At 34.9% G+C, this 26,407-nt stretch overlaps 1 protein-coding gene across 8 annotated transcripts in view; it reads left to right on the forward strand.

Moving 5' to 3' along the window:
• The first annotated feature begins 877 nt into the window (after window positions 1–877).
• The window catches only part of TMEM232 (transmembrane protein 232), a 178,343-nt gene continuing 152,813 nt past the window's right edge, over window positions 878–26,407 (forward strand). For 7 of the 8 annotated variants that reach the window (XM_070517613.1, XM_044780089.2, XM_070517617.1 and 4 more), the window contains exons 1-2: window positions 878–990; window positions 17,321–17,453. In XM_070517613.1, coding sequence (XP_070373714.1) covers window positions 17,380–17,453 — 74 coding nt within the window. In that variant the 5' untranslated portion in view covers window positions 878–990; window positions 17,321–17,379. Of the gene's footprint in view, window positions 991–1,933; window positions 2,059–17,320; window positions 17,454–26,407 lie in introns of those variants that run through there. The other variant, XM_070517614.1, reaches the window with a different exon arrangement.

Genomic DNA, 26,407 nt, shown 5'->3' on the forward strand with positions numbered 1-26,407 from the left:
ATTGACACATCATGATCACCCAAGTCCATAGCTTATATTAGAGTTCACTCTTGATGTTATACATTCTATGGGTTTGGATCTATAATTTCTGTTTTAAATAGCAAAATGTCTAAAAAAAATCAAAAGACTTATTTGGTTCTTATATGAACAGAAATAATTCAGGATTGATGTATTTCAAGTTTACATCAATTAAGTTCTCTAAAGTTCTTAATTTTTTAAGCCAATTTATTTCACCAGGACAATCCCTGTACATTAACTTTGAATTTAATCAGAGTTACTCTTCCGTACAGTAAAACACTTGTGAACTTTGTAGAATATTTGAAGTTGCTCGCCCATTGGTAGACAGAGGAATTTCACAAGGATTTAAATTAGATAATTTTATTGGATACTATATTTAAAAACAGGCAATCTTTTATGTTTAAATTCTCCCCCTTGTGGTTAGTACGTACAAAACACTCTCGATGCTTTGTTTACCCATTATCCTAATTGCGGAGGACACTGGCGGGTCTACATCTTCTATGTAAAACGAGCTTACAAACAGCAGTCTGATGAAAAGACATAGCTACCTCTGGATAGCAAGTATGTTGTTTTTTTTTTTTATTTTTTAATTTAGATTGGGGGGAGGGGCGAGGCTTTGGAGGAGGCGTTTAGACATTCAGGAGGCACTGACGCGCCGCCGAGTCGCTTCTCGTTGCAGCTCCTGGCCGGATATGCAACGTACGTACAGTATGTAGAAAGAACCATTGCTAACTGCTTTATGATTGTATTTTAAAGCTAATAAAGGTCTTTTACACGTCTTTGCATCTATTCATTCGAAACTAAACACAAATATGGTGAAGGCGGGGAAGGGAAGGTGGAATTGCATTTACAGGTCCTGGTTGGCTAAGCCCTGGTCAGGAGACTCTAAAAGAACAACCTTCCGGCTCTAAGAGCGCCTCCCACGGCGTCCTTAGCAACCAGTCTCGGTCCCCAGCGACCCTGCGTGCCGCGGTGAGTGATTACTAGGTCCTGGTTCTGATGAGAGGTTTTTGCCACATTCACCATCCCGAGGCCGCCGGGAGACCCACAAAGATCCACAAATGGGAGCACTAAGCCTTCTTTCTTTGGGGTCCGTAGCTCTGGCTGTTAGAAGCCTCTAATAACGCAGGCGCCATCCTGGCTCCTCCTAAGAATCTAAGCGGTCTAGTGTGGAAACACTCCTGTGAAGGCGTGAAGGGAGAAGGTGGGGGATCAACCACTAGGTCATTTGATAGGGAAATAGCTCTTTGCTGGGAAGACGAAAGGTGGTAGGAGAACCTTCTTATTGCTATCAATGAGGGAATTCTTTCAATTTTCTGTGTCTCGCTTGCCGTCTGGCAAATCTTAATTCAGAAGTCCGCTTGCCTCGCTGGATGGTTTCCAAGTCCTTCTATACTCAGTGAAATTGCAGTCCCCTTCTTTTTTTTTTTTTTTTTTTTGTACGCAGACTATTTTGGACTTCAAAAGAGAAAGTTCAAAAATTTGGATAAGTGTGTGGGGGGATGGGGCGGAGGGGTGGGGGGAAGTGCCTTGAGGTTGTGAAATAAAAGGATTTTTAAAGGCAATTAATCTTGAGGAAAGGGTGCAAGTTTCCATTAGGAAAAAATTCTAGGAAGGGGAAAGGTGATGGTAGGATTCCCTTATGTACCTTATCTCAATAATATGTCTGAATGGATTCTTTCTTTTTGGTGGTCTTTGGCGAAATTATCCTTTGCTCTTTAAGGTTATAGCTAAATCTTGTATTCCCTAAAGCATGTTACCTATCCAAAGTCTTGTTATAATCTTAATAGCATCTAGTGTCTCAGAAATTGTTTTTTAAAGTGTACTTTTCCAACCTTGTTTTAACTGGAGCTTAAAAAAATACATTAGAGATTAATGTTAAAAACTTCTTTTTCTTTTAAATTCTGGATGTCTGCTAAGCTGCAGATGAACTGCCCAGCACCCAGCCAGCTTGCTGGAGGCACTTCATGAGCTGAAACATCTCTCTTCAATGTGTAAACAGTCTTTGTTTTGATACTGCTCATAAATTTTAGGTTCAATGTGAGTATCAGATTGTTATTTCACTAAGAACTATTCTGTATGAACCCTTCTGATCTTGATGAGTAATGCTATATTCTTATTGAACATCTTATTCATTATCAGAATTGTTGATTATCTTGATTAATTTGGTAAGTGTTCCTTTCTTGAAGTTCATTGTTCATCCAGAGCCCCTAGTAAAGTGCCTGGTCATGATGAATGCTTAGTAAATAGTTATAGTACTATCAATTAGAATTTCCCAAAATGGGTTGTGCACCTGATTCTGGAAATAGTGTTCTAAAGGTTTCTTGGTCAAATTTAGGAAAAGCTATAATTATACTGCTACTCAGTGAGATTTGCAATGCATAGGACCATATTAACATCTCTGAGAAGTCTTACAGTATGCAAACCTATATAATTTTGTCGAGTGCAATGTTTTCCAAACTTATTTCAGGAGAAAAAGCTTTTAGGAGGTAATTACATCCTAAGAATCTATATTCCATGAAACACATTTTGGGAATTACTAAACTAAAGACTGTACTCTTTATTTTTGCTCATATTTCCATAAAACCAAATGGATTCGTTTCTTTAAAATGTAAAACTATATTTACAGATGACATGATGTTGTACATAGAAAATGCTAAGGAATCCATTAATAGACTATTATATCTAATAAAAAAGTTTAGCAAGGTTGCAGTATACAAGATCAATATACAAATATCAGTTTTATTTCTATACAGTAGCAATTAGCAAACTGAAGAGGAAATAAATTAAGAAAAACTCCATTTACAATACCATTAAAAAGAATAAAATACTTAGGAATAAATTTAACAAAAGTTCAAAACTTATACTCTGAAAATTACGAAACACTGTTGAAAGAGGTTAAAGAAGACCGAAATAAATGGAAAGACATCATATGGTCATGAGTAAGAACACCTGATATTGTTAAAATGGCAGTGTCCCCAGATTGAGCTACAGAGTCAGTCCATCCCTATGAAATCCTAGCTAATCTCTTTGCAGAAATTGACAAGCTGATCCTAAAATTCATATGGCAAGTCTACCTAGGGACCTGGAATAGATAAAACAATCTCGAAAAAGAAATACAAAGTTGGAAAACTCACATTTTTCAATTTCAAAAATTACTACTAAACTGCAGTAATCAAGACAGTGTGGCACAGGCCCGAAGACAGACATATAGATCAATACAATAGAAGTGAGAATCCGGAAATAAACTCACATTTATGGTAAATTGACTTTTGACAAGGGTGCTAAAATAATTCAACAGGGGAAAGAAAATCTTTCTAATAAACAGTTCTGGGACAACTGGATATCCTTCTGCAAAAGAATGAAGTTAGAACTCTGCCTCATACTATATATAATAATTAACTCAAATGGATCAAAGACCTAAATGTAAGAGCTAAAACTAAACCCTTAGAATTCTTGTGACTTTGATTCAGGCAATGATTTCTTAGATATGGCAGCAAAAGCACATACAACCAAAGAAAAAATAGACCCAATGGACTTCATGAAAATTATAAACATTAGTGGAGCCTGCCCTGTGGTGCAGTGGTTAAGTTCAGGGGTTTCACTTCGGCAGCCCAGGTTCGCTGGTTCAGATCCCGGGTGCGGACCTATGCAACACTTGGCAAGCCATGCTGTGGCAGGCTTCCCACATATAAAGTAGAGGAAGATGGGCACGGATTTTAGCTCAGGGCCAGTCTTCCTCAGCAAAAAGAGGAGGCTTGGCAGCAGATGTTAGCTCAGGGCTAAACTTCCTCAACAACAACAATATATATATATAAACATTAGTGCTTCAAAGAACACTATCAAGGAAGTGAAAAGACAACCCATAGAATGAGAGGAAATTTTTGCAAATCATACATCCGATAAGGGATTTGTATCTAGAACATATAAAAACCGTTACAACTCAATAATAAAAAGCCCAATTAAAAATGGACAAAGGATCTGAATAGACATTTCTTCAAAGGAGATATACAGATGGCTAAGAAGCACATGAAAAGATGTTCAATATTATTAGCCATCAGGGAAATTCAAAGCAAAACCACTTCATATCTGTTTGTATATCTGTAATCAAGAAGACAGGTAACAAGCGTTGGTGAGGATGTGGAGAAACTGGAGCCCTTGTTCACTACTGGCGAGAATGTAAAATAATGCAACCACTTTGGAAAACAATCTGGCAGTTCCTCAAATGGTTAAACAGAGTTACCAAATGGTTCAGCAGTTCCACTCCTAGGAATATCCTCAAGCGAATTGGAAATATACGTCCACACATAAATTTGTATATGATGTCAATGGCATCATTAAGACTGAACTCATTCAGATCGTCTTGGATTCTTGGATCTCTGGGGCAGCTAGCCCACAGTTAGGACAAGTTTATATTTTTGTTTGTAGAACATAAAATTTCATGGCCACACGTGTTTATGGCTGATGTTACATTGTGTGTGTGTATGTGCGGTGGGAGAACAAATACTGAAACATTATTTTTTACAAGAAGTGCAGGAGAGAATATAAAGAGCAGTTGTCTGAGAAGAATAAATTCTACAGTTTTATTCTAGTACATGTTGCCTGTAACAACTTCATGCACCTGGTATGAAGTTGTCATTCAGCCGGTAGGTCATCCAGCTACTTCTCTGGCTATTCATACTTCCTTGTTTGCTTAGTGATGCATAGACAAATTGTGTATATCCTTCATATGCTGCAGACATTGACATTTTCTAATTACTGCCAAGTTTTTCCTATTAGTACTGTAAGAACAGCCAACCAACGCTTAGCGTCCTTAAAACCTGTGGGCTCCTTTCCTCAGCCATGGTTAATGTTCTTCTAGGACATAGCACCAGTACCGAACTGTTTCCTCAGGTTCAGGACTAAGATTCTCATCAGATATCACCTTAGAATATTCATCAATGTAATTTTCAGCAGAAATTTTTTCATGAAAATATTCAGATGTTTTATACCATGAAGCTTCTTAAATTTCTATAGCCAATCTTCTGAATATTCACACTCACATTCAATGTTCAGTTCCTCATGGTCAATTCTACCTTGTTTTGTGATCCATAAATCAGTCATTTCCCTTATTTGGACAGTTTAGCATCATCTATATTTATTGGTCATTTGCATTTACTCTTCATAGTTTTGCTGGTTTTTCAACCCTCTCGATCCAAAATTTGTCTTTCTTCAGCTTAGGGAAATTTAGTTTCATTATTTCTTTGATTAATATTTTTTCTCTGATTTCTTTGCTCTTTCAGGAACGACCTAAAGATTTTGATTTATGCTTGCTTTAAATTAAAAAGAGAACAATTAAAGACCACCATCTTATTTGATGGTTTGAGGCTGAAAGAATTCCATGGTGTCAAGTACTTTCAAATTTTAAGTATTTTGCTTATTAGGTAAAGATATTTATATTCTTTGAACTCAGAGCCAAAATAGACAAAGAATTCTACTAAGAATGGAATTATCTTTTAAGAATAGAATTATCTATTAAAAATATAATATCTTATTCATATTTAAATTTAAGTTTGACTATTCTCTAGGTCTTATCATACATTTATAAAATGTGATATTGATCAAATATTTTTCTTGGGCAATTTTTTCCCTCTAAAATCACCTGGAGTCCTGTCGTGGAATTCAGCATCTTGAAATGTGAAAAAACTGTTGGCTTACAGGCCAGTCCTTTTTCTCTAGATTATAATTTCTTGAGGAGAGGGAACATATTTTACTTATCTTCACATCTCTAAAGCATAGGAACCTCAAACATCATTAGTGCTTTTATTTTTGTGAAAAATGAACCAAATTGAATTTCCTAAATGACAACCGCTCAAAATGAGTAACATGGGTAATTTTTGGTACTGCTAAATATAAAATGGTCAAAAACATTTTTTTTTATTTCTAGCGTATATATAGTGTGTGTGTATAGTTTTCTTTATTTCATATTGTATGTTGTGTTGCAAATAAATAAAAAATACTAGTGCACAGCATAAACCCAATAAAAGAACTCATAGACAATTACATCCACTTCTGCAATTCCTTTACAAACTATTCATCACGTTAGTAGTTTGCAGCAAAGCCAAATGGCCTCCTAAGGTGAGTGTGAACCTAACTAAAGATGTGAACTGAGGCAAGCTCAAGTTAACAAAAATTGAGTTTATTGGGGAATGGCAGAGGAATTGCAATTTGGAAAACACAAACTGTAGCCAGCTACAGGCGAGTCCACTGAAGGTCTGAGGACAACTATATTTATGGGCAAGGAATGCAAAGAGCAGGGAAGTCCAGCCAGAGTCCAAGCAGTAAGTTCATTGTCTTGAGGATAGGGAAAGGTTCTTGGTGAATGGAAATAGTTCCTGTTTAAACTTTAATGGTACTTTCTAGTTCATTTTCCTTGTTGTCCAAGGGTTACTGAATCACCTCTAAATACTTTAAACACTGCAGTTTTTCCTGTTTTGAATATTGCTATTTCATGTTAATTATGGATTACATTTATACTTATTATTTCTGGAAAAAATGCCAATTATTTTATTTACTACTACAAAGTTAAAATGCATGTAGTAGTTATGAATCATAGTTGATGGACTTATAGATGCAGGAAATATTTCTGTGCTTTCTTTAAATTGACTGTGTATATTCCAAGCCTCTGTTTTGCTGACTGGTTGGATATTCGGTCTTAGTTTTTATTAGGCCTGCCCCTGCCCTGGGGTTATACAAAGATCCTGGATGCTTATGCATGACAAAGCATTGGAAGGCATCATGGGACATTGGGTCAGTTGTCACATCTATAGGGTCTTCTCTGTTTTGGCATTTCTCTTCTGGGCCACAACAATCCAAGAGAAGATTTTTATGCCTCTGCTATGCTATGGGGTCCAATCTCTCAAGATGCGGGACCAGATATTTCTTCTGTGATTCTGTCCAGGGGATGCTGCTATAACAGAGGAGATGGTTCTGAATGACTGTGTTACCATCCAGTCTCAGGAAACATCTCTCTCTACAATGCCAGTAGCTGTTTTCCTCCTCACAAGGCACTCAGTGTCATCTCTTAGCTTAGTTTTTTGTTTTTATTTTTTGAAGACTGGGAGGATCCAGTGGCTTCAGGCAGCTCAGCTTTCTGCCTTGGAGAAATTCAGGCAAGAAAGGAAGAAGGCCTTATATCTCCTCAGAATCGAGAAGTACAAACCAAAAGGGAGAAGAGTTCTTAAAAAATACATATAAAGTCTGTGTGTATGTATGTATCTATATCTCTATCTGTCTTGCTCCCTCTCTCTATGTATAGCTCTTTAGAATTGAGAAGTACAAATCAATAGGGAGAGGAATTCTTAAAATATATATATAAAACCTTCATACTTAAGGGGCATCAATGAGGCTCCATCACTTATACTTCTCTTTTACAAACTAAACATTTTAGTCTTCTAGCTATTTCGAAAAGGGACATGGTTTTATATTTCCTCACTTTTCCCCTCATACCACGAGGTAAAATAGTCCAGTTGATGTTTTATAAGTGTAGGACCCCAAAACGGATGAGGTAATCTAGTTTCCAACATATTTTACACAAAAGGTTTGCCATGAAGATTTATAACTGATACATATAGTTTAAATTTGTGATGGCAAATAAAATAATTATCTATTTCTTTAAAAACACAATAGATACAAATGTAAACCATACACTCAAACTTTATGCTGCGACAATCTGAATAGTCCCTATGCTGAGTTTGGAGTTTTTTGTTGGCAGTAGGCCTGTGTTAAAGGATCTTAAACAAGGGGGTGGGGCCTGGGGGACGAGTGAAATGATCAGGAGGTTTGTGTTTGGAAAAGCGGCTCTGGCAGTCTGTAAAAGATAAGACTACAAGAAGAGAGATAAGAAGGAGACTGGGAGATAAGAAGTTACTGTAGTAATTGAGGACAAGGATAATGGCATCCTGACTTAGGAGAATGGCTGAAGGGATGAAAAGGAGACTGATTAACAGAGTTCCTTTGAAGATGGGAACCAATGGCACATAGCGACCAATAGTGCCTCCCCAACAATGTGATGCTGCGTGAGCTGGTGAACAACCTGAAGCAAGGTGAGGCCTGACAATGACCATGAAAGGAAGATTTAGATAGAGCCTTGGTTTCTTATGACCATGAAGCTGCCAAACAGACCCTGAATTGTCTAGCTTTGGATTTAAAAAAATTTTTTTGACACCAGAGAGAAATGTACTTCTATCTTGTCTGAGCTATTGTCAATTTTTACTTCTGTTATATGTTACTAAACCTAATTCTAATACAGTATATTCTCTAATAATTTTATTTTTATTGAGGTAAAATTTGCATGCAGTGAAATGCACAAATGTTCATTGTACAGTTCAGTGAGTATTCTGGGTGTCTGTTGCTGGTAACAACTACCTTAAAACTTAGTGGCTTAAATAATTTTTTATACACTCTCATGGTTCTGGAGTTGATTGTATGCAGCTGGGTAATTCTCATTTCGGTCTCTCCTGTGATTTCAGTTAGATGTCAGCTGAGGCTCTAGTCATTTGAAGGCTTGACTGGGTTCGACAACCATAATGTCTCACTCACGTGGCTGGCCGTTGCTGCTTGCTGTCACCTGGAAGCCTGGCTGGGTGTTCAGCTAAAGCTATCTACCAGAGCCCTTATACATGGCTTCCCATGTGATGTTGGCCTCTCAGCGTGGTGGCTGGACTCTGAGAGAACATCTCAAGAGACTTAAGAGAAACTGTAAGGTTTTTTTTTTTTTAAGAAGATGGTTAGCCCTGAGCTAACATCCACTGCCAATTCTCCTATTTTTGCTGAGGAAGACTGGCCCTGAGCTAACATCTGTGCCCATCTTCGTCCATCTTGTATGTGGGACACCTGCCACAGTATGACTTGATAAGCAGTGCATAGGTCTGCACTTAGGATCCCAGCTGGTGAACCCCAGGCCACTGAAGCAGAATGTGTGAACTTAACTGCTGCACCACTGGGCTGGCCCTGTAAGGCTTTTTCTTTTTCTTTTTTTTTTTTTTTTTTAAGATTGGCACCTGAGCTAACAACTGTTGCCAATCTTTTTTATTTTTTCTGCTTTTTCTCCCCAAATCCCCCCAGTACATAGTTATATATTTTAGTTGTGGGTCCCACTAGCTGTGGCATGTGGTACACTGCCTCAACGTGGCCAGATGAGTGGTGCCATGTCTGTGCCCAGGATCCAAACCAGCAAAATCCTGGGCCACCAAAGCGGAGTGCATGAACTCAACCACTCGGCCACGGGGCTGGCCCCCAGGATTTTTTTTTATAGTATAGCTTCCTATATCTCAGAGTGTTACTTCTGCCACATCCTATCAGTCAAGAGGTCACTAAGTTAAGCCCAGATTCATGGGGAGAGTGAATTAGACTCCATCTTTTGTGGAGGAGTGGTAAGGCCACGTTGCAGAACAGCATATAGTATGAGAGACATTGTTGCACCATTTTGAAAAATGAAATTTGCTACAATGAGTTTTGATACATATATACACTAACGTACCACCCCCAATATATAACATTTCCAACATGCCACCTTCTGTTCAATCACTGCTCCAGCCCCAACCCCCATCTTCCCATAGATCATCAGTAGGTAGTAGTTTTGCCTGCTCTTGAGCTTCATATGTATGGAATCATATAGTAAGTACATTTTGTGTTTAGCTTCTTTCACTCAATGTAATATTTTTCATTGAATGCATTATTTTTGTTGTATGTAGCAGTAGTTTGTTTTTTATTGCTGAGAAGAATCCTAGTATATAAACATATGACAATTTGTTTTTCCATTCTCTTACTGATGGATGTTTGGGTTATTTCCACTTTGGGTCTGTTATGAATAAGACTGCTATATACATTCTTGTACATGCCTTTTTGTGACAATGTTTTCATTTCTTTTGGAATGAAATTTCTGGGTCAAGGGGTAGGTATACGATTAACTTTCTAAGGTACAAATTGATTTCCAAAGTGGTTATAGCTTATTTTCACTCCTATCAGCAATGTATGAGAGTTCCATTGCTCCACACCTCACAAAACTTGGTATTGTTAGGTTTAAAAAAAATGTTAGCCACTCTGGTTTAGAGTGAAATAGTATTTAGCTGTGGTTCTAATTTGAATTTTCATGAAGACAATGATTTTGAACATATTGGCTTTGTTGATCTTCTCTCTCAGATTTTGTTCTGTATATCATTGATTTCTGTTCTTAAAAATTCTCTTCCAATTTTTTGGCAGTATGTCTTGCTGTTATTTTTCTCATCTTTTTGTGTTAGCTAATTTTTACCTCTTCATTGTTTTTAGGTAAGTGTTTAATATTTACTTCTAGGTGCCACTTTTGTGGCACTTCACAAATTTTTACATGTAACTTTTTTATCATTTAGTTCTAACTACCTTTGAAATTCCATTGTTATTTCTTATTTTTTCTCCTTTTTTTATTGAGCTAACATTGGTTTATAACATATAAATTTCAGGTGTACATCATTATATTTCTGTGTAGACTACATTACATTAACCATTCAAAGAGTAATTACCATCCATCACCATACACATGTGTACAGGAACCCCTTCACCCTCCTCCCTTCCTCTTCCTCTCTAGTAACCACCAATCTAATCTCTGTATGTATGTGTTTGTTATTGTTTTTATCTTCTATTTATGAATGAGTGAGATCATAGGGTATTTGACTTTCTCCCTCTGACTTATTTCACTTAGCATAATACCCTCAAGGTCCATCCATGTTGTTGCAAATGGCAAGATTTCATCCTTTTTTGTAGCTGAGTAATATTCCGTTGTGTATATATACCACATTTGCTTTATCCGTTTGCCCCTTGATGGACACTTAGATTGTTTCCAAGCCTTTTCTTTTTTGATCCACAGCTGACTTTGAATTGGGTTTTCTTTTTTTTTTCCTTCTTCTTCTCCCCAAAGCCCCCCAGTGCATAGTTGTACACTCTAGCTGTAGGTCCTTCTAGTTGTGCTATGTGGGACACCACCTCAGCATGGCCTGATGAGCGGTGCCATGTCAGTGCCCAGGATCCAAACTGGCAAAACCCTGGGCCCTGACCAAAGCGGAGCGTGCAAACTTAACCACTCGGCCACGAGCTGGTCCCAGAATTGGGTTTTTTATTTCCCAAATATGGAGGGTTAATTTATCTTTTTATTATAAGTTTCTGACTTAAGTGTGTTTTGATGTCAGGGAATATAATCTATTGGTGTAGATTACTACTCTGTAATTTGTTAAGACTTGCTTTCTAGGCTAGAATGTGATCAATTTTTAGAAATTGTACTTGTGTGCTTGGGAAGAACACATATTCTGTAATGATTGAATACAGAATTCTCTTTGTGTTCATTTGTCCATCATATTAATTGTATTGCTTAAATCTTCTGTACTTTTGCTGATTTTCTTTTTGTTGCCTACTCGATTTATTAGTAGTTAAGAAAGCATAACTCAAACTACTTTTTTACTAATTTATTTTCTCAGAGCCATACCGACTGACTACCTACTTCTCCACCTGTATACACACCAGTTCATAATTGCCTTTCATTTTCCCAGTAGCTTAGTTCAGGGTTTTTTCTCTCATAATTTCTTGGATTTCACATTTCCTTCTTAGTCCTACAACTTGCTTTTAAAGACAGGATCCCAAAGCCTTGTTAGTCATCTTTACTGGCACTGGAACCCATATCTCTAATTTTTTTGTATTAATTATTTATTCAGAAATATTTTTTTAAGTGGATGTGATCTATTTTTTGTATGTGCAGAGTCTTCTGAGATTTTTATTTAGATATTTTTCAAATAAATATACTGTCCCTCTTTTCCCACGTTTACACCTTTTTTTCTTTTTTAAAATATTTTTGTTGGCTAGGACTGCCTATACAATGTTGAATAGTAGTAATACTAAAAATATTCTTGTATTGTTCTTGGCTTTTCAGATAAAACTTCTAATGTTATATCATTAATTATCATGTTTATTTTAGTTTTTCCTAGATATCGTTAATTAAATTAAGGAAAACTCCTATCCCTAGCTTGCAGAGATTTTTGTTTGTTTTTATAATCATGAATGGAAACTGGATTTAATTGAATTACTCTTTGGCATATATAAAAACATTTCCTACTTTTTTGCTTTAAACTCATCAATGTTATGGTCTATAATAATAGATTTTATAATATTAAACCGTCCTTGCTCTTCTAAGACTAACCCTTCTCAGTTAAAGTGAATTATTTTTTATTGGTATTGTTGGATTTGGTTTCCTTATATTTTATTTAGAATTTTGCAACCATGTTGGTAGATGATATTTCCCTACAAATTTATTTTCCCAGGCTGACCCAGATCCTTTAACCTCGGATGGTCTAAAAATTTATCTCTTTTTGTATAAGATGGTTAAGATTGCCGAAACTCTAAAAAAGCATAAAAAGTAGAATTATGGAAAACCTTAGGTAGGTATTCTGGGGAGAAACAGTGAGCATAAGAATAAAAGAAAATGACGAACTAATTTAAATAATTGTATTAGCAATTTTAAAAGCAGTTTGTATGTCTTGTTATTCTTTTGGTTGTTGTAATATTAGATATTATGTCTGTTTTTTGGTTGATTAAATGTTTAGAGATAATCTGGTATATATCACATCACTCTATCTATCAATCTATATGGTGCTATATATGGTGGCCTTGTGATTTTTAATTAAATGCTGAGAAGAAATTGATTAAATCTATGTAATTATGAATCAATACTTTAAAATACTTTAGTATAAAAAGCTTCAATCATGCAGAAAAGTTGGGAGACTAGTAAATGAATCCCCGTTTACTTTTACTGCAGATTTAATGATGATCAATTATCAATTAAATACATACATTATATTAATTATATATTTTTATGTTTATTACTTAATACATTTATATGATTAATTAGAAGACTATTACACAAAGAACAAACAGTAAGTAATGATTTTTTTTACTCTCCATTTGGATAGTAAGGACCCATTATATATATATGATTTTATATATATGATTTTATATATATATAGTTATATATACCATTATATATACATATATATGTATATGTATATATAATGGTATAATGATACCATTATAATCCCTATTTAGATGAGGAAAATGAGGCATCTGGAAGTTAAGTAATTTGCACAGCGACACAGATATAATCTGTGCTGGAGCCAGAATTTAAAGTAAGCTGTTGATTCCCCCACTTGCACACTTACCCACTAGACCATACAGGAGTCTGATAAAGAGACCTCGCAGAGGGAGGGACACAAGCCAAGGGAGGAGCGTCATGATAAATGAAAAAGAAGACACATTTCTGCAAGGTGATGATAGGTAGAGTCACTTACTATGGAGGGATCGGGTGAGATCAGTATGAAAAACTCTTAGTGGAATTGTCCGCCTGGAGATTACTGTCAGCCTTGGAAAGATTATCTTAGTGTTGGGATAACAGAAACTACATTCCAGATATTGAGTTTTCTGCACTGGAATAAATTTAAGGGTAAATATTATTTAATATAAAAATCATATCCAATATAAGTAAAAGGTAAAATCAAGCTGTGTTTTTGCCCACTCAAGACAAATGTGCAAGATGAATCTGGAATCTATTTAAATTATTGAAAAACATCCCTGGAAGGTGGTAGAGAAAATGTGATTTACTGCAGACTGTCCTCTATAGTGGAATGCTGTATAAGCCAAGAGAATTAGAGCAAGCAAAGAGGTGGCTCTTAGAAATAGTTGCTGTCAAAAATAATGATGTTTTTGATCTTTCATTTCTGCATTATAGGGAAGACTTTATTTAGAAAGGAGAGTAATTCAATCTTTAAGATCAGTTTTATTCACTTAAGATTTTGTTTCCATTTCAAACCACAAATTCAGTCAGTACCATGTGTTTTGGGTACTACAGAGAATAGAAGGACATTTGAATCTTAAAGATCTATTTAAATTATAAAAAAGCTCATTTTTACATTTACATCACCTTCTGCTGATTCAGGAAAAATGACAGCTATTTCTTAACAATAGTGTGAAAGTGAAATAATTCAACTTAACAACAACTCCATCTTAATCTCTTTACATTTAATTATTGTGATTTCCCAGCAGAGTAAAAGGAATGTCTTGTATTTGATAGCAGAAAAATACAAAATTTGGCCTCATTTTAATTTTCTTTTCCTATTTTAAGGTGATTTCGGGTTACTAAAGAACATGAGATATGCCACTGTCTGTCCCCTTCTGTACAATTCACAAGTCAACATCACTGGATGTAATTGTCCTGAGGAGGAATAAAATGTACAATGGTACAAATGATTTCCCCCAGTAGGTTTTAATAAATGGTCTAAAATAACTTTTTTTTAAAGATTTTATTTTTCCTTTTTCTCCCCAAAGCCCCCTAGTACATAGTTGTATATTTTTAGTTGTGGGTCCTTCTAGTTGTGGCATGTGGGATGCTGCCTCAGCGTGGCCTGATGAGTGGTACCATGTCTGCAACCAGGATCCAAAGCAGCAAAGACCTGGGCCTCAGAAGTGGAGCACGCAAACTTAATCACTCAGCCATGGGGTCGGCCCACCAAAAAATACTTTTTATTAAATAATGTATTAGAAAGTGAATGTTTCAGCTCCACTAATGATTAGTATGTGTGACTCTAGTTATATTAATACAATGCAAAAAGGACCTACTGCACATACAATAATAATAATAATTCCTTGTTGATTGCTTCAGGTTTTAAAGTCTATTGAGAAACGATGAAGAGACTTAAGACTGTGAAAAGACTGAAATGTGAAAGTTAAAAACATTTTTAGATTCTATATTATGAGGTATTTTTTTAACAGGGGGAGTCATTTTAAATCTTTTTTTGTTTGTTTGTTTATTTGCCCCACAGAGGGTTTAATTCCAACATGACTATTGGAAACATTTCTGAAGACATTCATCTTTTCTTTTTGGAAACGAGATTATTTGTGTATTGTTTCTTTTAATCTTAGTCAAAAGCAATCCTAATTAATAAAATACATTAAGTAGTATATCATAATAGTAGTCAAATAGTGGTTCACAAACTAGTGTTGGTTAAGCATAGTTACTCCCAAGATAAGTACTTCCAAGGTAAACGAGAAACTGAGAGGAAGCAAGTAGAAAGTTTTACAGCAGTTTGACGTTTTCTACCCGTCCAGTCTGGGGAAGTCTCACACCAGAGGTTTGTGGAACTTGCATGTTAGCAGATGGTGCAGACACCTACCTCTGTTTCCAGCAGATGTGATGGGTCTTTGGAAAGTAGGTTCAGGGATCAAGAGAGAATTTCTAAAATAATTAGTCTCTACCTTCTTGAAACCCCAAAACATATGACTAATCATAGTCAATTCTGTGAAGTGATCAGGAAACAGCTAAAAGCGCAAGGTCAATATGCCCAACACCTGCACGCAAAAACCAATTTGCTTTCAATTCAGTTTCTCTTCAATTATTTTTCTCACTAGGTGGTCTGTAGTTTTTCCTTTCTATTCATTTGGCATCAAATGTTTTAAATTAATTTATCTAAGAATATGTCTCACTCAAATTTGTGTTTCTAATCTCTATTTCTGAAATATGTAATGTTTTATGAATGATGGGTTTCTTTTGTCTTCTTTTGAAGACTGTGTCTTTATCTAGTGTATTTAAACCTCTTATCACCATAATTTTATATGACTCACAATAAATACTTATCAAATGTGTGACATTTATTACTGGATTTATCAAATTAACTCTTTTGAATATCTCTACATCTTTATTATCGTCATCCTGTGCTTATGTGTACTCTATGATGCATTCATGAATAATTGTTTGGAGTTATTTTCCTGAGTGCCTTTTAAGGTGGAAATGTCTAAGATGATGTTGTTGCCTATTAAAAAAATTAACTCCTGAATATATTAATCCTGCTCCTGCTTGGGAAGAACTTGTATTTTCTATTAAAGTTAAGCCTGCTCTGAGTGAGGTCCTTGTATATAGCTTAGTACAGCTGCTGACTTAAAAATACATTTGCTTTACGTTCTAATGCATGCAGATTATTAGAAGCAGACGTTGCTATAAGCAAAAGCAATGGGTAATGATGTTTTGTGCTGGATACTTTCCCATTGCCCCTCCAGATCCGCTTTCCATCTTTCTCCACTCTGCCCTGCACCTTCTGGCTTCTAGTTTGGTTTAGCTAAGGGGAAGCCCATGCAGATGATTGGAGTGGAATGAAGGAGAGTCAGATCAAAGTTTCCATTCCCCAGGCTCCCTCTGAGCAGGCAGCCTCAGACTGGTTGCATCTCTCTACCAAAGGCCAAAGATTTTTAGTAAGCACCTTCTCCAGCTATTGTTCGTTCTGGGTCCTTCTTCTCAGTCCTGAGAGTGGTAACGGTTCACCCACTTCTTGCCAGCCACTTAGAATGGCAGCATCTCGGGTTTTATTTTTTTACTTGAATCAATCTGCCCACATCTTTGGAAAGAGTCTTTTTATACAGTTACCCCATTTGAGTGTGCCATCTGTTTCCTGTCAGAACCTTGACTGATATAATGATCAGTTTTAAAAATCAACTATCTTAGAAATGAAATGCAAAATAATTCCATATAAATCTGACTACTCATCTTATTACTTCATTATGCTGTTTACATACTCTGCTAAACAGGAATAGTGTGTCTTAATTTTGGTCATATACTCATAAAATGTGTTCAGATGTACTTCAAAAGGAAGTAAATCTGGATGTGAGAGCAAGCAGAGAAAGCGTAATCTAAATGGCAAAAAGACAGGAGACCTAAAAAAGAAATTTACAAGTAACCTTAAAAAACAGAAAACACAGTAATCTAATAATGATCATAAGCCCTTATATAAAGCTTCCTATATGCCAGGCTCTATTCTAAGCAGTTTACATATATTGATCTATTTATTTTTACAGCAACTCTCTAAGGAGGTACTATTCCCATTGCACAGGTGAGGAAACTGAGGCACAGAGCAGTTAAGTAAATCAGATAGTCGGTTGTATCTTAGCTACTATGCTATGCTGGTTTTCAACAGTTTTGCTGATAAAACTGCTAACGTACAATAAAGACTAAATATTACATGAAAGGATAAATTTATAATAGTAACATAATAGAAAGAACTGGGATTTCAATTCAAAGTTGAGTTTGACTCCGAGGTCTGACAGTTTAAGTTTAAATTCTTCCTTAATATAATTTTGTTCTTAAGCCTGATTTTCCTTCTTCCTACCCTTTTCCCCACAAATCATGAATTTGCATGAAATGTATTATTTGGTACTGTGCATGCATTTCTGTTCTAATATAACATTTAATATTTCTCCATAGGTTTGTGATCTGTGACTATACCTGTTAACAAAGCACCTGTGATTAATAAACTTGGAGTAATGTCTTCCTTTCCTGAAACACTCTTGAGGTTTAATTTTCAAGATTTAAGGAAAACAGGGAGTAACACATCAAAGTAAGTTTGAAAGTATTTTTATTTTATTCAAGTAGTGGACCCATTTACACTGTAGAATTTAGAAAGTACAGAAAATTGTGAACAATAAAAAAAATCACCCATAATTCTATAACTAAGGATAAAAATGTCAGTTTACTATTTTTTAAATAAATACCTTAATTATTTTTAATGATCATATATTTCTAAAATTTGAATTCTACAGTATTTGTTTAAACATCGTTTTCTATAACCATATGTCTTTTAAGTTGCTATAATAATCCATAAGAGAAAGTATTTAAGAACTACTGTATTGTGAAGCATTTTAGTTATTTCTGAGTTCTTTGCTATTTCAAATTAAGCCACAATAGAATATTTTTCTGCATTTCAAATTATTTCCTTGGGATAAGGTTTCTAAAATGAAGTTACTAAATTCAAGTTTGTTGATATTTTAAAAATTGTATGTGATTTAAAAAAATTTTTAAGAACTTAAAAATAAAGAGTAGAATAGAATACATGATAAAACAAATGTTGGCATATTGTTATATTTGTTTCACGTATTTTTCATTAATAAAGGATAGATCAACAGATAAACTTTGAGCTCTTTGACTCTGTGTTCTCCTACCTAGAATAATTGTGGCATATATCATTTCAGTTCATTTTACTACTTTAATATACATAATATAAAATTGTATTTTCCATATGAATATAAATGTAATTATACCTGACACACTTATCTGTGACTTCGTTTTTTATAAATCAATGTTCTGTTTTGAATTCAATCCATACTGATAGTTATGTATTTTCTTCATTCATTCATTTTAGCGGCTGTGTAATTTCCCATATAATGATTTCTTATTTTACTTACCTTAATTTCCAAATTTTTGCCAATAAAATCAATGCTACAGTGAAAATCATTGTATATTTCTCCCTGTGTACCTTTGTAAGTATTTCTTTGGAGTGGAATTTTTTATTCCTTGCTCTTTAATTTTACTTGATACTATTCCTCTCTAAAGTATGGGGATCAATTTACATTTTCTTCACCAGTATATGGAAGTATCACCTCCCCCAACTTCACCAACAGTTGATATTTTCAGACTTCTTGACATTTTCTATTGTAATAGGTCAAAAGTGGTACTTACCTGATAACTAATATTTTAAAATCCCTGTTAATGTTTGTTGCCATTAGAATTACTTCTATGAATTATCTTTTCATATATTTGACCAATTTACTTTTGTGGAGGTTTTTTCTTATGTATAATTGATATTCTTAAATATTTATTATGAATTCTTCCAGTCCGTGCCTTGTCTTTTAACTTTGTTTTTGTGATGACTTTCATCATACAGAAGTCTTGAAACTTAATATAGTCATTATATTTTTAAGATTCATTCAATATGTTAAGTGTAGCTATATAATTTTTATTGTTGATTTGTTCATTCCATTTGTCCACTTCACTAACATACTGCAAATAATCCACTCATTCTACGATTGTTGGCCTTGCCAATTATTTCCTGTTTATGGTTATTATCAACAATGTTTCCATGAACATTCTTGTACAAGCATCCTAGCATATATCCTAAGGTACACACCTTAGGATACCTGTATTTTGGTTAAGAAATCTGTCTCCACCACGAGATCATGTAGATATTCTTATATATTATTTTCTAAAAGGCTTATTACTTTGTGTTTCACATAATACATATGGAAATGATTTTTGTCAATGGTGTTAAGTACAGGTCCAATTTCCCTTTTTTATATACATATGCAATTGATGAACACCTTGTATTGAAAAGAACATCCTTCTGCACTATTTCTGTAGCACTACTATTGCATAAGTCAAGTGTCTTCCTATAGTGGGGTGTTCCTGGGCTCTCTCTTCTCTTTCACTGGCCTATTTTTCTTGTTCTACACCAATACTGCACTGCCTTAATTACTATAGTTTAGTAATAACATTTAGTCATTAACGTAACAGATTTTCCAAATTTGTTCTTCCTCAATGATATACTGTGTATTATTGTTAGAATCAGCTTGTCAAATTTTTTTTTAAAAAACTTGGTGGGATTTTTCATTGGATTTTTTTGAATCAGTAGATCAATTTATAAGAATTAACATCTTTATTATAGTAAGATTCCAATCCATGAACAAGGTATATCTCTCTATTTATTTAGTTATTAGTAAAGTTTTCTTAAAATTTTAATATTTTTTGATAGGAATACTATTCATATTTTGTTAGATTTATTCCTGTGTATTTGGTACTTTTGATACCATTATAAGTTTTATGTGTATATTTAAAAATATATTTTTTCTTCCTGTTGCCAGAAGAGAGAAATACAATTGATTTTTATACATTGATTTTTACATGCAGAAATATTGCTGAATTTTCATATTAATTCTAAACTTTCTTATCTCAATCTTGATTTAAAGGGAATATTCCAAACATTTCATGATTAAGTATAATTATTTTCCTCAAACCTTATCTGGGATTTTAATTCTATTTTGTGCTTTTTGAAAATCACACCAGACTTTATTATTTTAAGTAGTTAATGTTCCTTTATATTTTATTTACTGTTTATCACTTTCTTTCCTTCTCATTCCTTCTTGCTTCTTAGACCTCATTTTTCTTTTGCCAAATGTACAACTTATTAAACTTTCCTTGGTAAGATTTTGTTGTTGAAAAAACTCAGTTTTTGTTATTCTGAATATATCTTTATTTTATTCTTATTCTTGAAAGAAATTTAAAACTGAATATGGAATTACCTTTGGTCTGTTATTACTTTTATTCTTTTTCTCCCCCAGCACATTGATGATATCATTCCACTCACAGCTTCCATTATTGCTGTTGAGAAGTTAGCTGAAATTTTGATGCTTTTTCTTTAAGATTAATCTCTTTTCCCTTACTTGGGGTGCTTTAAACAAATTTTTATTGTCTTGCATTTTCTGCAGTTTTACTGATGTGTCAGAATGTAATTTAAAAAAACATTCTTCTGCTTGGATTTCTTGGACCTTTTGAATCTGTGGACTTTGTGTTCCATCATTCTTGAAAAATTATCAGATATTCTTTCTTCAGATACTACCTTAACAACCCATTTTCTCTTTTCTCTCCTTCTGGGATTCTTGATTAAATGTATTTTAGACAATCTATTGTGTATTTCATATCGTTTACTCATTCATCCCCGTTTTCCACCTTTTTATGTCTCTTCTATTTTGAGCACTTTATTCTGATATGTAATTTGTTTTCCACATAACTAATTCTCTCTCGTTACCAAATTTATCTATTGAGTTTTAAAAACTTTATCTTACATTTTTAGTAATTCGTTTATTTTTCTTCAAAGCTTCTATGTAGACTTAGAGTTTCTGACTGCCTGTAGATACTTGTAAGCATAATGTAGACTAAGTATAATGGTTATAATTTGTGTCTGATTATTACAATAACTGGAGTCTTGGTATGTGTGTAATGTCTATTGTTCTCATTTATGTCATATTTTTTCCTGTATCTTATCATTTCTCACTGGTTCTTGGGGAAAAAAATGTTTCTGTGTATTTTTTGAGGAGAAATATGTCATCCTGCAGGGAATCTTTTCATTTGCTTTTCTGCCAGGTGCCTGGACAACTGAAGTTAAATTCACTGCCTGAGTTTTCTTGGCCAAGTATCTGGGTTTGCCTGAGGTGTAAATCTGTATTCAGACTGATCTTCTCAGCAATATAATAACACATATGCATGAATATGTATATTTTTTCTTTTTCTGTCCTTCTCTATAGCTCCCTGGGGTTGGGGAGAAGGCATTGGAATTAGTTCTGATTGCTCTTACCTCAGATATTTAGTCAGACAAGGTGCAGGGAGTCTCCTGTAAGTTTCCCACACCTTGAAAATCCTGGTTTTTTCTTACCCTAAAGTCATATAGAAAACATACTTGGTCTTGTCTCCGTGGCCCCTTATATCAAGGGAAACCAGAGTCTGTCCCTGGCATCAGCTGTTTGAGATGAAGCAGAGAGCTATCCTGTACAAGGGAACGTCACCTTTGTTTTTCTTCTTAGGTGTTGTGTGAATTGTCATAGGTCTCATGCTGTATTTGCTTCACTTATTTTTCCTTAGAAACATGGGTTTTGCAGGCTTAGTGTGGGTTCTATTAGAGACACATATAGGGCTTCAAGTAAATTCTTCAGGTGAGGTACTGAAGTTCGCACATTTCTGGACAAAGAGAAAATTACCCAATCTTTCAATGGATTACTGGTTCAGAGTATACTGTTTTGTCACTGTTTTCTTTTATAACTAAAATTATTTTACTTTGTATAGTATGTTTGGCTTTTTCTACTTCATCTCAGAGATGGAAAAGATGAAAAGATTTTGAAGACTTAGATCAAATATACACATTTACTTTAGCAGACTGAAAAAAATTAAAGAGAATATATAAAGAGTCTTATATTAGGAGGATTTAGTTAAGCTATTAGATTATTTTCTTTCTTTCTCATAGAAGCTGCTTGAGTACTTTTTATATCTGAGAGGCTTTAGTCTTCAAAGCTTCCTGAAATGTTAATAAGCCTGAAATGTTTCCTTTTTATTAATGTTTTTGACATGTTTATATTTAGTAAAATTTGTTCTGGAGATATATGCTCTAAATATTTTAAAGCATTATATGTACATGCCTATATAATATTATTGATTTAGATCTATATACATTTACAATACAATATAGGTCTGTAGTGTGGGCTCTAAATGTGTGCTGGCAAAGCAAAAGGAAACTTTTTTAGACTTACATTTATATTGTGATCATTTGTTTATTTGATCTATAGTGTTCGTTTTTCATTTATCTGAACTATTATAAGCCTTTAAGTGAAATTGTAATGGTTAAGACCTTGCAATCAAGTCTATTAATTTTATCCTGAGACATCTATACTTCTAGCATTTGGGGTTGGTTACAGACGATTTAACCAAAATGTGGTAACTTAGGAGCTGGATGGCCATTAAGAGCATGAACACATTCAATTATATATTGCAATGTATCTTCCTTTAAGATGTATTATCCCAAATGAGAGATCAGTAACTACTGATAGGAATATCTGTACAAAGTGTGTAAGGCCTTGTAAGACCTTGGAAACCACAGTCCTCTTATACTTGGGCTTACACCACTGTCTGCCCATAGATGCTAACTCATCCATACTTCCAGGTTGTATGTGGTTACTCCAAATGTGGGAGGGGATGGGCAGCTCAGTTTGGGCTATGAAGGTCACGCAGGCATCAGGTGCATCTGAGACTCTGCTCAATGTTTATGGCCAATGTAGGCGCTGATCATGAAGACCTTGCAAGCTCTGTATGCTTTCATTTTGGGGAATGTTTTCAGACATCAGATTTTTCTTATCCCTAACCTCAACTCTGTATCAATGATGCACGAGTGAAACTACTCTCTTAAAGATCTCCACTGACTTTCTAAACATTAACTCTAATGATCTCTTTGTCCTTGGTCTTGATATCTCTGCAGATGTGAATTTTTGGTCATGGTTTTCATCTTCAATCTATTCTAGGATTGCATGTTTGCCTGAAACAGGCACACATTTAAAATTAACTCAAGAAAGGAAAAATGTAATGGAAGGGTTTGGGTTGTCTTGTGGAACCTGAGGGCAGAAAGTCTAGCTAGGCCTCATTCATTCATTCAGTATTCACTGTCTTCTCTAATTGGTACTGGAGATAAAATGGTCAACTTGGCAGATATAGTCTTCATCTACACTAGACTATGAACTCTAAAAGGGTAGGAAATCTGGCTGTGTGTTAGTAAATCAAGTACTGATTGGGGGCTACAATGGTGAACAAGTAGCTTTCTGCTTTGGGGTGCTTTGTTGTCCTGAATGATCTCTCAGCAAAAGCCACCTCTTGGCTCTACAGGACCTTTCAACTCTAATAACAATGAATTAAAGTATCAGATAATTATGTAAAATCCCTTGGGAGAGGATAGGGTTGGCCCACCTTGAGTCCGATGCCTATTGTGACCCAATCAGCTACGGTCAGGAGGGTGGCATCATATGGTACTAATACAGTGGTTAGAGCCACTGGTCCAGCAGGGACTATGAGGAATCAACAATTCTCAGAGAGGAGTTTACACCACAAATTGTACACAGATTTGAATTCCATTGTAGTACTTTCCTGAATCTCCTATCATGCTTACTGTTTCGTCTTTCCTTCTTCTCTCCTAACTGTGGCATTTGTCCAAAGATCTCCCTTGACTCTTTTTTCTCAGTACTCTTCCTCTTGAAATTTCATAGCTTTGAGGATCACTAATATGTAGGTGAATCTGAAATCTTTATTTCCATATCTTATTCACTTCCTAATGCCCGCCTCACGAGTCTATTTGGATTATAGACCTCTCCACTTGGATGTCTCACAGGTAAATCATAGTCAGTTGTCCAGAATGGCACAGATCATCTGCCCAGATTCCTCCGTCTAATTTTTCTTGATGTCAGCTCTCTAGAACTAATCATGAAGTCTCAAAACCTGGAGATTATCTGTATGTCCACCCTCACAATTTCTTTTCTCATATACTATTAGTCATCAAGTCCTATCGATTTAGTCTCCACCTAATCTCTCACATTCATTTACTCTTCCTCGTTTTATTGTCCAAACTGCAGTTCAGTTATTACTTCTTACCTGAATTTGTTGGAATAATTGTCCAACTGTTTTCCAGCAGTCACTCCTCACTCCAAACCTTTCAACGTGACTTTCAATTTAGTCATCTAAAAGTACAGCAGTAATCTCATTGCTCCTCTGCAAAATAATTCCCTCTTAAAATTTATCAAATATAACTCAAAACTCTATGTATAGTATAGAATTAGTGCCCACTTTAAGAAAATCTAAAATACCAATCACACTTAAACAGAATAGAAGTTTATTTCTCTGAATGTAGTCAGTTCAGAACTGATATGGTGATCTGGGAGCAAGTTCCTTCCTAGTAGCTGCTCTGCTGCACATGGCTTACACTTAGGCCATCTCATGGTCCATCATGGCTGCTGAAGCTCCAGCTATCACAGTCATATTTCATGTAGCAGATAGAGGAAAGGCAGACAAAGGGTTTGTGCCCTTTTTCAGGAGACTTCCCAAAACTACTATCTGAATTTTACTTACATTTTACTAGCTGAAGCTTAGACATTTGGGCATACCTAACTGCAAGAAAGAATCTTTTAGTAGGAAGAGAATAACACTGATGTAGACAGTTATAAGTCTCTGCCATAGATCACCATTCAATGCCATTTGTGTTTGTCCTCAACCTAGCATTTCCATATTCATTTCCTATCTTGATTTTAAGCATTCAATCACTCTATGTTAGGTTAAAGTTCATCATTTTTTTCCCCTTTGTTCCTATTTGTATTAGTTAGGGTAAATTTGAAGCAACTATAAAAGAGGCCTCTAATTCAGTGGCTTAAGTAGGATAGAAGAAGCGTATTTATCTGATGTATGAATGGGTCTAGGCTGATAGGACAGCTCCGCTTTCGGGGTCAGTAGGAAACTCAGGACCCTCATTATCTCATAGGGTATTGTGCTCTTCTGCCTAATCAAAGCTGATTCATCACTGTGTTTGTGTTCTAGTCCCCTGGAAGGAGAATAAATAGCATTCTAGGGAAAGTAGCAAGTCTTTAAGTTAGAGGTGACCTGAAATCTGCATATATTACATCTGCTCACACCCCAGTGGCTTGGCCATGTGGCTATATCCAGCTGCCAGAAAGACTGGGAAATATAGCTGGGTGATCATTTGCCTAAGAAGAAACAGAGAAAGGATTTTGAAAGGACAACTGCTATTTTGTCACATTCCAGTTCCTGTCTATCCTTCAAGGTACAGCTCAAGTGCCATTACTGCAAAGAAGCTTCTTCTGAATCTTTAACCCCAAACAGTAATGCTTATACCTAGCAGTTATCCAGCGTTGACTATGTGCCAGAACTAGACTGTGTGTTCTGGTTTAATGCTTTTCAAAATTCTACAAGATTTTGACCTCATTTCCACAGATGGAAAATTATAGCTCACACAGATTAAATGATTAAGCAAATAGTGTAGGACTAGGAAGTGTTGGAATCATGATCTCTACTACTGAACTCCCACGGAATTTTATCTCCTTTTTTCAGTATGTCTCCTTGATGTTACATCATTAGTGATGTGTCTCACTTCCCTCCTAGATTGGGAACTTCCTGAGGCCAAGCCTGGTTCCTCTTCTAACCCTCACTGTATCTAGCAAAATATCTTATGTATAGGAGGTTTTCCTTAAATACTTACTGAACAAATGAATTGTCAGCTAAAAGAAACTTCTGAATTCACAGATAATCTAAGTAAAGGGTCAGTTTGGATTGGGTATCCATACAATCAGGAGACTTCAGAATATTTTCTTTATATGTAAAATTAGAATGATGCTCTTTATTCACCACCTGTTCCACAGGACTGCACTTACACACTGACAGTAGATCACATTTTTCTTTGTAAGATCCTTTGATATTTTGAAGAAATTGGAATGTGTGAAGCTAAAGTATATTTTCTTTTCAAATGTCTGTATTTACTCTTTAAAGTGTCCTTGTGCTTCTTATTAAATATTTTATGTATCATTAAATGTGTTAATTTGTATAGTAATCTCAATTTACTTGTGATGGACTAGAAATGGTTAAAATAGCTATATCTACTTCCCATTAAATATTTATTGACATGAGCTACAGGAGACCAATTAAGAGACTCAATATCTGTACAGAAAGCTAAAAAGCACTAGATTTCCATATTTTCAATGATTCAGCACAGGCCGTGATCCATGTTGAAAAATAATTGACAAAACTAAAATTAATTATAAAACATATTCTAAGCATAGAAATTGAGTTAGATATTATTTTTATCGTGAGGCTTTATTTTGCTTTAGAAATAAAATGATGTAAATGCATTTTCCTCAAAGCCTATGAAAAAGCTAAGATAAAATACCTAATTTGAGAAAATATATTTTAAAATTTGTATTTGAAATC

The sequence above is a fragment of the Equus asinus genome, chromosome 9 (assembly GCF_041296235.1).
Source record: "Equus asinus isolate D_3611 breed Donkey chromosome 9, EquAss-T2T_v2, whole genome shotgun sequence".
In the NCBI taxonomy this organism is placed as follows: domain Eukaryota; kingdom Metazoa; phylum Chordata; class Mammalia; order Perissodactyla; family Equidae; genus Equus; species Equus asinus.